Raw genomic sequence first — 12,454 nt, forward strand, 5'->3', positions numbered from 1 at the left:
TATACCTGTGACCAAAACAGGAACAATACACCTTTCGGGTTGTGGGGAGACCAAAACAGGAAAAAAAAAATAGACCTTTGCAGCCTGAGGGTTATGTCTGCAGTTGAGAATAAATTCCTTTGTCCTGCTGAAAAGAATAAAAGATGTGTGCTTTTTGAGTTTGGGGTTGTTGACTCTACCTGCTAGGATGAGCAACTCCATACGTATAGAATTAAGGCTAAACCTCTTGTTATTACAGCGGTCTATCATCTAATTGTGTTATGTGGGTCGCACTCCTGTGGGTATTACGACACCATCTCTCCAGTCTCTCATCTTTCTTGGGCTGTATAACAGCCAACTCTTGCCCCTGAGAACACGTTATCTTTCTTATAAAAGAGACTTCAAGTGGCCAGCAGGCACTGCTCTCTTAAAACCCAGTTTAGGGTAAGAAAGCTGGCTGGCTAGTCACGGGTGCATATCAAAATACAGCTTAGTTTATTGGACAATCGTGGATTTGGTCCTTTCTCCAAATCTAGCAGTGCTGTCCACATGGTTCTGGTTTGGAGACATGAAAGGTAAGAAAAAGAAAAGAAAAAAAAGGAAGGGGGGGGAATCGGAGAATATTCTACATTCTTCCTCCACAGACTGAAAGAATCACCAAGGCCAAGCAATGTGTGATCAAGTTGAAGTCCCTGAGAGGCCTCTTTGAGTGAAGTCCATGAAAGACCCCCACTTAGCAACAATAAATGCCATGTCTGTAAGGCTGTGCACACACGGTAGGCTAGGTCAGGATCCCAGGTGGCCAAGCAAGATACCGGTTGGTGGCTAGCTTACAATAGACAAAGAAAGGAAGACACTCAGATAAGCCCAGCTTTCAGATAAGCTGCAGCCCCCAACTGGTACCAGGAGTTACTTCCTTGGAGCCATATTTCTGTCACCGTTCCCACACTTAGATAAGCCCAAAGCAATTATCCTTGGAAGCTGCATCCCCAACTGGTACCAGGAGTTGCTTCCTTTGAGCCATATTTCTGCCACCATTCCCACACTTAGATAAGCCCAACACAACTATCCTCGGAAGCTGCATCCCCAACTGGTACCAGGAGTTGCTTCCTTTGAGCCATATTTCTGCCATAGTTCCCACACTTAGATAAGCCTAACACAACTATTCTCGGAAGCTGTAACCCCGGCTGGTACCAGGAGTTGTGTCCTTAGAGCCATATTTTTGGGCTCACTCCCTGGCCACATTTAAACTAGCCAATTAGAACCCGGTTACTATGTTTCTGCTTTTGTACTTTGCTTCTGCCCCCCAAACCCTATAAAAAGAAACTGTCCCTTGGTCTAGCGCGCCAGTCCTCTGAATAGGCTGTCGCCCACGGACGTCTGTGACCAATAAAACCCTCTTGCGACTTGCATCCAGTGGTCTCGGCTGATTCTTGGGTCCTGGGGTCTCCTCAGCTAAAGGTCCTCTCAACGAGGGTCTTTCAGTCCAGATGGTGAGGCCTATGTTTACATGGAAGTACCAAGATGCTGGGGACACCAGAGCTGTCAGACATCTACCAAGAAGCGCTACATACAAGGACACAACCAGCCCAAGAGAAAAACTGTGTTTTTGAGAGCAAAGCTGGAGCAGAGTGTCTAAGCTCTTTGGAACTAAAGACCCAGATACTTGACATGAGGCTATAGGATTTGGTGTTTGCCCTGTGGAGTTTCACACTGGCTTTGACCCAATCTTTCCTCACTATGTCCCCATCCCTTCCTTTTGCAATGGGAATGTGTATCTTGTGCCTTTTTATATTTAAACTATGTGATTCATTTTATTTATTTATTTATTTATTTATTTATTTAATTTTACTGGTGTCGCAGGTAAGAGGTTGCTTCGAGTCCCAGAAGAGACCTTTGATGTGCTAAACTGTTAAAAGACTACAGGAACTTTTGAAGTTGGACTACATAGTTTTGCATCATGAGATGGCCATGAACTTATGTGGTCCAGAAGCCAACTGTGGAGGTGTGAATTAGAAATGTCCCCTGTAGGCTCATGTAGTTGAACAATTGTCCCACCGATGGGTATACTGTTTGGGGAAGGTTTAAACCTTGCTGGAAAGGAAGCGTTGATAGCCTTGCCTTACTTCCTGTATGTTCTCCCTGCTTCCCACAAACAGATGTTAAAATGTGATCACCCAGCTCCCTAAGCTCGCTTATCTCTCTGGGACTCTAAACCAAAATAAATTAAACTTGCTGGTCCTTAAGGCAAATGTATTTTATCACACTAACACAAAAGTAACAAATACATCCCCCTAAGCCAGATGCACAAGTAAACTAATAAATGTCAAGTCCAAAGGAAATTCCTTTTCCTGAAAATTAAGGTGGCAAGACAAAAGCCAGCCAGCATTCCTTGGGAACTAGAGCTGCTTCCCCTCTGTGAAAGAGCCATTTCCCTTCCCTCTGGCAGAAGGGACACATGGGAACCTGTGGTGTCTACTAACACACCAGGAGCGTGCTGGCCTCCAGGCTCCCTCCCTCAGTGTCCCAAGCACCCAGCTCTTTTCATGGCCTCTCCTACTAAACCTTCCCCAGCTCAGGAGCTTCCCTCTCCCACCTACTCATTTCTCCTGTAACCCTGCTATTTTAGCCAAGTGCTCTCTTTAGCCCCTCTCTGGGTCTTCTCTTATTCATCTCTTTTTCTTCACTTGCCCCACTCCCCTAGTCGGGGGGGCCATGTTCAGTCTATTTTTCTCTCTGCTTGGGACTCTTCCAGATGTTTCTGGCTGTTCTCTCTCACATCTAAGACAAAAACCTTCTGCTTAACCATACCGTGGAGCAGTCATGTTGTCAGTTTATACGATAAATATCTGCTGTTTTATGGCTGGAATGATAGCTCGGTGATTAAGAGCACTTCCTGCTCTTGCAGGGAGCCAAGGTGTAAATCTCAGCACCTACACTGGACAGTTCATACCTGCGTACAGCTGCAGTTCCAGGAGATCCAGTGGCACCTTCTAAGTCTCCTTGGCATCGAATGGATGCCAAGTATATTTAGGCACAGACACATATTCGGAATTTTTTGGAGACAAGTTCTTTTTATATAGCTCTGACTGTCCTGTAACTCACTGTGGAGACCAGGCTGGCCTTGAACTCAGAGATCTGCCTGTCTCTGCCTCCTGAGTGCTGGAATTAAAGGCATGTACCACCAGGCCCAGCTTGCACACAGATAAAAAAAACAAAATGTGACATGTTGGGATGATTTAGAACCTGAGAATACATAAGAATTCCAAGCACTGGGAAAAATCAACACATACTCAACTAGAAATGTTACTTTATTTTAAAACATATACAGAATAATAAATATTATTGTAAAACTTAAGAGCCATTTTTTAATCTACATAAGGCAATTATAACATGCTATGACTACTTCTATGAGGCAAAATATAAGCAAGTCTTAGACACTGATAAATATGTGTGTGTACTAACTGGAAACATTTTCCCCTACTACATTTACGTGAAAAGGCTTTCACACAACCGACATTTGGCATTCTTCTTAATCCGTTTGTCTCGTATTCATCTCGTGAGGAAGTAGTTATACTTTTAGAAAGCAAAACCAGGATTACAACCGAAATGCCACACCTTTAAATTTTTGTACAGTGCAAAAACACTGATGGGGTGAAATGCAAGGTACCGTGACAGAAAAGGTGTTCTGAATGCGTCAAGGTGGCTCTTTGGCATCAGTGTTTCGGGAGTTCCTGACATTTGCCTAGCATCAGATAAGTGAGCATTAGGGCTAAGGTGCCCCGGTGAGCAGGAAGTTCAGCACGTCTCATGAGAAAGTCAACGAAACAGAACTGATGGGACACAGGTTACATATACAGCACACAGCCCAAAGCAGCACACAGGAGTTCCTCATGCCGTCTGCTCTTTCCATTATTGTTTGTGAAGTCCATGTTCTAATTCCTCCTCCTCCAACAAAATATCGCAAACCCTTAAAACGAAACTAAAGTCTTACGGAATCATGCACACTTTTCACCCCTCACTTGTTTGGTGTTGAAGGCTACGTGCTCTATAGCAGTCTTGATCAGACTCCAGCGTCTGCAAGCTTCCAGAACCGTTCTGAGAACGGTGCCCCTGCCTTCGGTTTCCAGGGTGTGACTGAACATACTCCCAGTTTAGAACCAACCAGTTCTGGAGAACCTTCCTACAACTTTCGAGGTAGAAAAACCGAGGCACAGAAAGGTTAAAAGACTCACACATATTTTCACAAATCAGGAGAAAGCTGGGAGAAAGTATTTCCTCGGGGACTGGAGAGATGGCTTGGTGCGTAAAAGCACTTGCTGCTTCGCAGAGGGCTCAGGGTGGGTGCCCAGGGCCCACACGGTGGAGCATAACCTGCACAAGCTTCAGTCCCAAGGGATCTTCCATCTCTTCTGGCCTTGGTGGGCACTGCATGCAGGCGGTACACATACATACATGCAGGAAAATGCCCATATAACATGAAATAAATATAAATCTTTAAAAAAAAAACAAATAAATAAATCCTTCCTGACTCCATGGGCCTATGACTATACTTTTAAATTATTTTGGGTACATTTGAAATAGATGTTTATTTACATGGCCATTTTTTTTCTACATAATATCAATTTTTAATAGATATCTTTTGATTCAACAGCTGTTACTTTTAAAAATACTCTTTTGCTGCAATTAATTGCACATGAGAAATGTGTGTGATAAAAAAATGGGTAGTGACATTGGGCCAAATGCTCATTACTATTCCTATAACTCTAACCTTATTGAATGGATAAAACAGTATACAAATCTTGCCAAATGTGAAAAATCAGACCTTTAAAACCCACCAGTGACAACTGCCATGTGTAAATGAGAAATACAAAAAGTTTAGGCCTTCTATGGGGTAAACCAGTTTATGGTGTGACTGGTGTGCCAAGTAGCCTTTTGACAACTCAAATTCACAGAATTTAGCAGTGAATGTAAGTAAAACACAGGAAAAACGTGGCTAGGTCCTTAGAAAGTCTATGCTAAGAAGCTGATAATACAGTGTTGGTCCCTGAGAAGGCTTAACACCAAGATTCCCTCTAGTCCCGCTTAACAGACTAACAAGCTCCTGTGTATCAGACACACTGAGAATACTTCCTCAGATCTAATTCATATAATTCATGAGGTCTTTTAAAGATCACAGAAATACTGACAGAGACTAATAGATATAAGGGGAGCACTGCTCTGCTAGGTAAGTCTGGAATAAAAGTTTCACTGCTAATGAAAACTATGAATATGCAGGAGGTCCAGTGTGATGACAGATGCCTGTAATTTCAGCTCTGGAGAGGTTGAAGAAATATGAGTCCAAGGCCATCCTGGGATTCAAAGTAAGACTCTCTTATGGGGATGAAGAGAAAAAAAATTATGCAGTGGGCAGTAGTCTATGCTCACTAATACTTGTTTCAACAGACCATCTGTTTTTCTATGTCTAAAAATCACTACATCTGAGTACTTTACAGACACCTAGAGACCAGCTTCTAAAAGTTCAGCATAGCACTGAGCAAGAACTGGACTGTTAGGAACAAAGGAAGAAGATCTATGGCTGCAGGGCTCAGCACGGTTCTATCAAAAGTAGACATGAGCAGGCTAGGGATATAGCTCCAGGTAAGCTCTTGCCTAGCAAGCATAATGCCCATGTTACCATTTCCTAGTAGCACAAAAAGAGATAAGAAAACAGATGTGAAACTCAATGAAAGAAAAGATCAATATATATATATGTATGTGTGTGTGTGTATACATATATATGTATATATATGTATATATATACATAATTTCTGTGATTAGTTAAGAAATAAAATTAAGCAAAACAAAATGTCTTAAACATAGAGATAGAATGTTATAGTTGAACAGAGAGCATCAGAATATATTTTATTGATATTCTAATAAAAAACAACTACAGTGATGGCCTCAGTGACCAGCAAGAACTCTGGAGGAACAGTTCCTCTCCAAAGGCCCTAGTGTGGGCAGCTATGTCTTCCTCCTCTAGAATTCCACACAAACGTCCTTTATGCAGACCAGAAAAAAAAATGTTCCACATGGTATCCTGGATCTGGGTTCCAGTAGGAATCCCCAACTAATCTCATACTCGATCAGTACTTACAGAAGGACACAGCCTCTTCAAATGTAAAGATATCTAAGAGCAAGGGCACTGTCCAAGAAGAGAGAAATGGTGTAAATGTCTTCAAAGAGTAAATCTCTAAGTTGTTCCAATTTTTTTTTTTTATTTTGGTGATTTTAAAGACTTGGGGAAAAGTACATAGTAGGCATGTTTTTTTAAGTTTTATCAGAAAGGAAACCCAAAAACTATATCACAATGAAAGGGTTTCTTATGCACTCATTTTTAAAGAGACCACTAAGAGATTCTTTTGCATTCTAGATTTTCCCCCAGAGCTCTGACTTGGGAATTTTTAATTATTTTTGCATTTCCAAATGAATTGTGAAAACTTGAATTTGTAAAATGTGCACTACATTAAATTTGAGCATCAGGCCATACTCAGACTATTATTAGGAAGTTAGCAGTGAGTGATAACTTGTTCTTCCAGAACAGAAGCATAAAACCTACTAAAGCAATCTGCTGACCAGATGCAAATCTGGGTGATTTGGCTGTTCCAGAATGTTAGGAGAAGTATTAATACTATAAAACTTTGTTTAACACACATACTCATGGTGCAATTGTGAACTGAAGTTTCAGGTATACCAACAGGTGCATTTAATATAAACTCCATGATAAGTAGCAAAAAGGAACAAGGTGATTTACATATTATAAATGTCTTCACTGTGATTAGCTAATTACTGATACCCCAAGATCATCATTCATACTTTCAATTTATTGAGTCTGACAAATGACCAGACAACCAGATTCCTTTATGCTAAACTAGTATTTTACTTACTCTTTTTCCCCCCCTACAGTTCAGTGAACTATTATTTGGGTCTTTGGGGGCAGGGGAGCGGGGTCGAGACAGAGTTTCTCTGTGTAGCCTGAGCTGTCCTGGAACTTGTTCTGTAGACCAGGCTGGTCCCAAACTCAGAGGCTTGTCTGCCTCTGTGAATTAAAAGCATATGCTACTAACATCTGGCTATCCTTTGGGTCTTTACTTTTAAAATGCTCTTTCCATCTGGAAAAGCACACTTTTGTCTTAGTGAGAAGTCTAATTGGGTATTATTAAAATTCAGGTTCTACCTCACGTATTTATTAAATCCCATTAAAAAAAAAACTTGGCCTATTCCATTCAGACAAAACAAAGCAGGTAGAATATACAACATTAAAATATGGTATATCATAATATCATGCTACATTGTGTCACCTTGTACCTTGCTTCAATTCAAGTTAATGCACAGGAAGGTTAGTACTGATGGAAGGGTCACTTTTGATCTAAAATACTGCATGATTAACAACTGTTTTCCATTTAAGTGGGTTGTTCTCTTGTTTCTCTCTGGCACTGGCTATCAAGTTCAGGACCTTACATACAGTTAAAAGGTTTGGTGAGAGGCTCAGTAAGAAATTATAGATGGTTCCATCATTTCAAATGAGAAGGCCAGATTGTTTTCATCTTTGCTAGAAACTCCCTTAGAAAGTACACATTACGCTTGGTAGAAACAGTCCTAAGTTGCGTTCCGTTATTAAGGTGCTCGACTAAACTCTTGCAGTGTGTACTAAAGAGACTTTCTCTAATGTCACAACTTCAGTGTCAAGTTTAATAGTTTATTTCTTTTGAATGGACACAGTAAGGCCTGAATCAGAAAGCAGGTGTTTTTCATAATGGATCCAAGTAACAGTGGTTAAATGCCAATTAAATTATCTCTTCACACTTAATCAGTTGTCCTTAACTGAACTATATACTACTGGTTTTCTATATCTTTAGTTTTCACTATCATCCACTGAACATAGTATTTTTCTTTCTAACTGCTTTACATATCTGTAATTAGAACAGTTAACATATACACAGTAATAGTTAAATTAAGTGAATAATTCAAATCATAAAGGCACTAAAATTGATTTGAGCTATCGGAAAGTCACCCTGTCAGTGGAACTCTGCATCCTTGTAACTAACTCTTCTCTCTCTGCTCACCTCAGCTTTGGGGTACATGGAGGAGACTCGGGTTGTTAAAGGACTAAAAACAACTGGATTCACAAACCGCTTATTTGAGTAATATACCTGAATGCTATACATGCTTCACACACGTACAAGGTCACTCACGTTTATTGTACAGAGTCAGGTTTCAGTTCCTTTTCCAAGGTACTCTGAGAGCATCTGCTCCCCCACAAAGACTAACTAGAAAGACCTCATCCTCATTTTCTGGTAAATCATGTTAAAAATGTTTTAAACAAGTAATTAATGAAAGCTTCTAGGTTAATGGACATGAAAAATGAATTTGTCTCATCAGAGAGAGTTTATACCCAAACAACCATTGGGAGCGCTGTGTTGCAGAGGTCTGGACCTCACCCTGGTACAAAGCCGACTGTCCACTAGATTGTCTATAGGCAACTCTCACCAAGAGTCTCTTCTACTTGACATGGAGTAAGAACCACAGACCCCTCCAATGCCTGTTCCTCAAGCCCCCATCCCTTGGTTGCATCTTAGTCTGTCTTCATATTGGATTTGTTCATCTCCCCAAGGTTGAAGTTGAATTCTTTGAACACTTGTATAAGGACAATTCCCACGGAGACAGTTGTAAATCCACAGGCCATGCCCAAGAAGTCCACCAGGCCCACATTGCTCCACTCCCGGAAGAGGATGGCTGAAGCCAGTAGGACCAGCGTGGTAAACACAACGTAGTAGATGGCCCCAAAGACAGAGGAGTCGAAGCACTCTAGGGCCTTGTTGATGTACCTGAATTGGACAATGATGCTGCAGCCCAGGACAGCCAGGAGCACCAGGCACAGGCAGAGGGCTCTCTGACTGGATGGATTGTTGTGCAAGATGTCTTGGGCTGCCAGCCCGATGCCCTTGGTGGAAGGCACAGTGAAACTCCCCAGCAAGGAGCAGATGCTGATGTAGACCATGATGTTGGTGGGCCCGTGGGCTGGTGCAATCCAGAAGATCAACAGCAGCAGCATGAGCAGTACAATGCACAGGTAGCCCACAAACACTGCAAGACAGACGACACACAGTGACCAGGGAAGCCGTCCTACCAAAGACCACCCAGAGAGCAGAGCTGAACCAGTCAGTGCCTGATGTCTTTCTAGCCACCCCTTCAACCAGGGGAAGAGAGATCTAAGGGAGGACAGGTAACCACTCAACAGCTCTAACCTGAGTTTATTACACCTAATAAGTCCATTCCATAAATAAAGAAACACGATCATTGTGTGTGTGTGTGTGTGTGTGTGTGTGTGTGTGTGTGTGTGTGTGTATAGAGAGAGAGAGTTATATAGCTCAATGGTGGAGCAGTTGCTCAACATACTCAAGGCCCTGGGTTTGACCCCAAGCATGGTAAAACAAAAATGTATAGCTCCAGGCTACTGCACCAGCAAGCATAAAGTCAGGCCAGAACTGCCGCTTTGCCTAGAAGGACCATGCCTAGGAGTCTTTCTGCCTTGTGTCCTTTACCATTAAAGGTCTCATTATAATTCTTATTGGATACAACCCTATCTAACCAAGGCCACAACTACCCACTGCCCCTCCAAATGTATGGAACATGCTCTAACAAAACAAACAAACAAAAAATCCATTCCCAGGACTCCCAGAGTCAAGCCTGGAGTAGCTGAAGAAACTGTAAGCGCCTCCATTGACAAGAAACCCCTCATGGCTCCCAACAGAAGTTTGAAATTCTGCCCTACAGTGTCCTAACTACCTATGTTCCTATAACCTACTCCGTCAGTACCACTAAAGACAACAACAAAAACAGGTCTGAAAACCCGGGAAAAACAAACAAACAAACAAAAAAGAAAAAATAAAGTGGTAGTTGGAGAGATGGCTCAGTGGTTAAGAACACTGACTGCTGTTCCAGAGGACTTAAGTTCACTTCCTAGCAACCACACGGTGGCTCACAAGCATTTGGCATGGGATCTGATGCCCTCTTCTGGTATGTCTGAGAACAGCTACACCGTATTCATTTTCATAAAAAAAAAATATTTTAAACAAAGCATGGTGGACTTTATTTTTTCTTACAAACTAGGCCTTGTTTTGTTATTCGTACTGGTCTGGTACACCACACCTAAGCTTAAAGGACCCTCCCAACTCAGCCTTTTTAGTAGCAGAGACTGTAGGTACAAGGCACCCCTGCATTCGGCCACAGGATGAATTTTCTTCCTTCTGAGTTAATTTCAACAAATGCTTATGGAATACCTCCTGCGGACAGATGACACTAAGGGTGTAACAGGCTGTGAGTCAAAGCAAAGATTCTCTTAAACGGGCGCAGTGTTTAGGGTCAATTCAACCTGTAGTTCAGTGGTTCTCAACCCGTGAGGTTCAGTCTCCTGGAAAGGTCGAATGACCCTTTCATGGGCGTGACTTATTCCATCAGAAAACACAGATACTGGCATCATGTTCATAACAGTAACACAATTACAGCTATGAGGTAGCAATAGAAATCATCTTAAGATTGGGGTCACCACAACATGAAGAACCGTATTAAAGGGGCGCAGCATTAGGAAGGTTGAGAAGCACTGCTCTAGGGGGTGCATACAATGAGTGTGGTTGGGGTACAAAGAGCACTCTGAACCACAAATTATCCTAAATTCCTCACAACTTCTGAATGTCTCCTTGGATGTCTAGCTGAAATATCTCATTATTTAATCACACATTATCAGAGTTAGAGATTATATGAGTAGTCCATATATATATATATATATATATATATTTCATACACATTAAAATTTTCACAAATACAGCTTCTATGTAGGCTGAAGGATGGTTATTCTTTTCTGATGGAGACTTCAAGACTCTCCATTCCAAAGAGTCAGACTAGCAACCGTTATTGCTGATGAACAGGTCATCTGATAAGTCATGAACATGATATCTCATATTAGTTTATATCTACGTCTACCAAATTTTTTCAGCACTCACACATTTTGTGTGGTCTGCCAACTTTCTCTTCACAGGCTTGTATACTTCAGTACTTGATCACCAGCTGGTGGAATTATCTGGGAAGGGTTAGGAGGTGTGGCCTTGCTGAAGTTGCTGTGTTACTGGGGGCATGCTTTTAGGTTTCAAAAAGTGTGAGTCCCAGAGCTGTGTCTCTGCCTCCTGCCTGCAGATCACGACGTGAGCTCCCAGCAGCTGTGGTCAACATTCCTACGCTCACCCCTCTGAAGCCATAAGCTCAAGTAAATGCTCTGTGTCTTGAACTGTCATGTCCATGGTGTTTTGTTGCAGCAACAGAAATGCAACTAAGACAAAAGGCATGAAAAAACCCAAGGGAAATAGGTTCTTAGCTAACTTCAATGAGTTCTCCTAGAGTATCTCTGAAAATCACAGCCAGCTGATGGTTTGTCAAGGCCTGTGGTGAAAAACTCAGAGCTGCCAGGAAGCATGAGGACAGAGTGGCAGGATGAGACGTCTGCGTCCTCGGGAAACATGCGTGGCCACCCTGCTGACAGGACTTACCTGGATTGGTCAGTTTCTCCTCTAACTCAGCCTGTGTGGTCACACTCTCAGACTTTGGGGAATGGATGATCAGCACGACAGAACCTGCGCAGCTTAGCAGACACCCCAACTTGCCCAAGATGTTGAGCTTTTCCTTCAGAAGATAAGAAGCTAAAATGGACCTTCAATTAAATAAAAGAAATCATTACAGGTCGAATCAAACTTGTTTCTACCAGTTGAAAATACTTTATCTAGAAGATTCATACCTTCTTTATAGGTGTATTTTATTCTTATTGGGTTTTTTTTAAATGTTTTAATTTGTATTTTGGCATGGGGAATCAAATCCAGGGCCCTGAATGTACTATAACATGTGCACACAGCCCATCCTTACTTTTTACAAATAAAAAGCCCAACTTTCCTATTAGATAGTTACTGAAGTTTCTTTTAATCACAATTGGGTTTTTTGCAACATTTTCATTCATAACCAATATGTGGTTTATAACATCTTAACTCATATCACTGTATAATGCCTTAATTATCTTATAAAATATATGAAAAGAGGAATAAAACATATTCTTTCCTTAAAAAAGCAAACGACACACATAAACTATAACTAAGTAGCTGACTAAACAAACAAACACAGAAATGCTAACAACAACTGAAGTATGGAAGAATGAATGTGGGTGGTTACTTTTCACAAACATTCAAAACTTTAAAAGAAATTTTGCCACTACTTTCTTTTCATATAGAAATAATGCATAAATTCATAAAACATCAATGTGTTCATTTCTTATTTCCCTTTATAACACCAGGATACAACCTGAAGGGGAAAATTCAGGCTCACACTAGGTCATTCCTATTTTGCTGTTACTAATTCCTAAGATATTTAGAGGACGTGGCCATCCAGGAACAGG

The 12,454-nt window shown here is 41.4% G+C and overlaps 1 protein-coding gene across 1 annotated transcript in view; it reads right to left on the reverse strand.

Annotated features, from left to right (window-relative positions):
• Nucleotides 1–5,851: 5,851 nt before the first annotated feature.
• Nucleotides 5,852–12,454, reverse strand: part of NIPA1 (NIPA magnesium transporter 1) — a gene marked incomplete at its 5' end in the record, with an annotated part of 32,298 nt that continues 25,695 nt past the window's right edge. The window contains 2 exons of the mRNA XM_080914799.1: nucleotides 5,852–9,105; nucleotides 11,562–11,722. Coding sequence (XP_080770925.1) covers nucleotides 8,594–9,105; nucleotides 11,562–11,722 — 673 coding nt within the window. The 3' untranslated portion in view covers nucleotides 5,852–8,593. The remainder of the gene's footprint in view (nucleotides 9,106–11,561; nucleotides 11,723–12,454) is intronic.

This window comes from Micromys minutus (assembly GCF_963924665.1).
Source record: "Micromys minutus genome assembly, chromosome: 3".
Taxonomy (NCBI): Eukaryota; Metazoa; Chordata; class Mammalia; order Rodentia; family Muridae; genus Micromys; species Micromys minutus.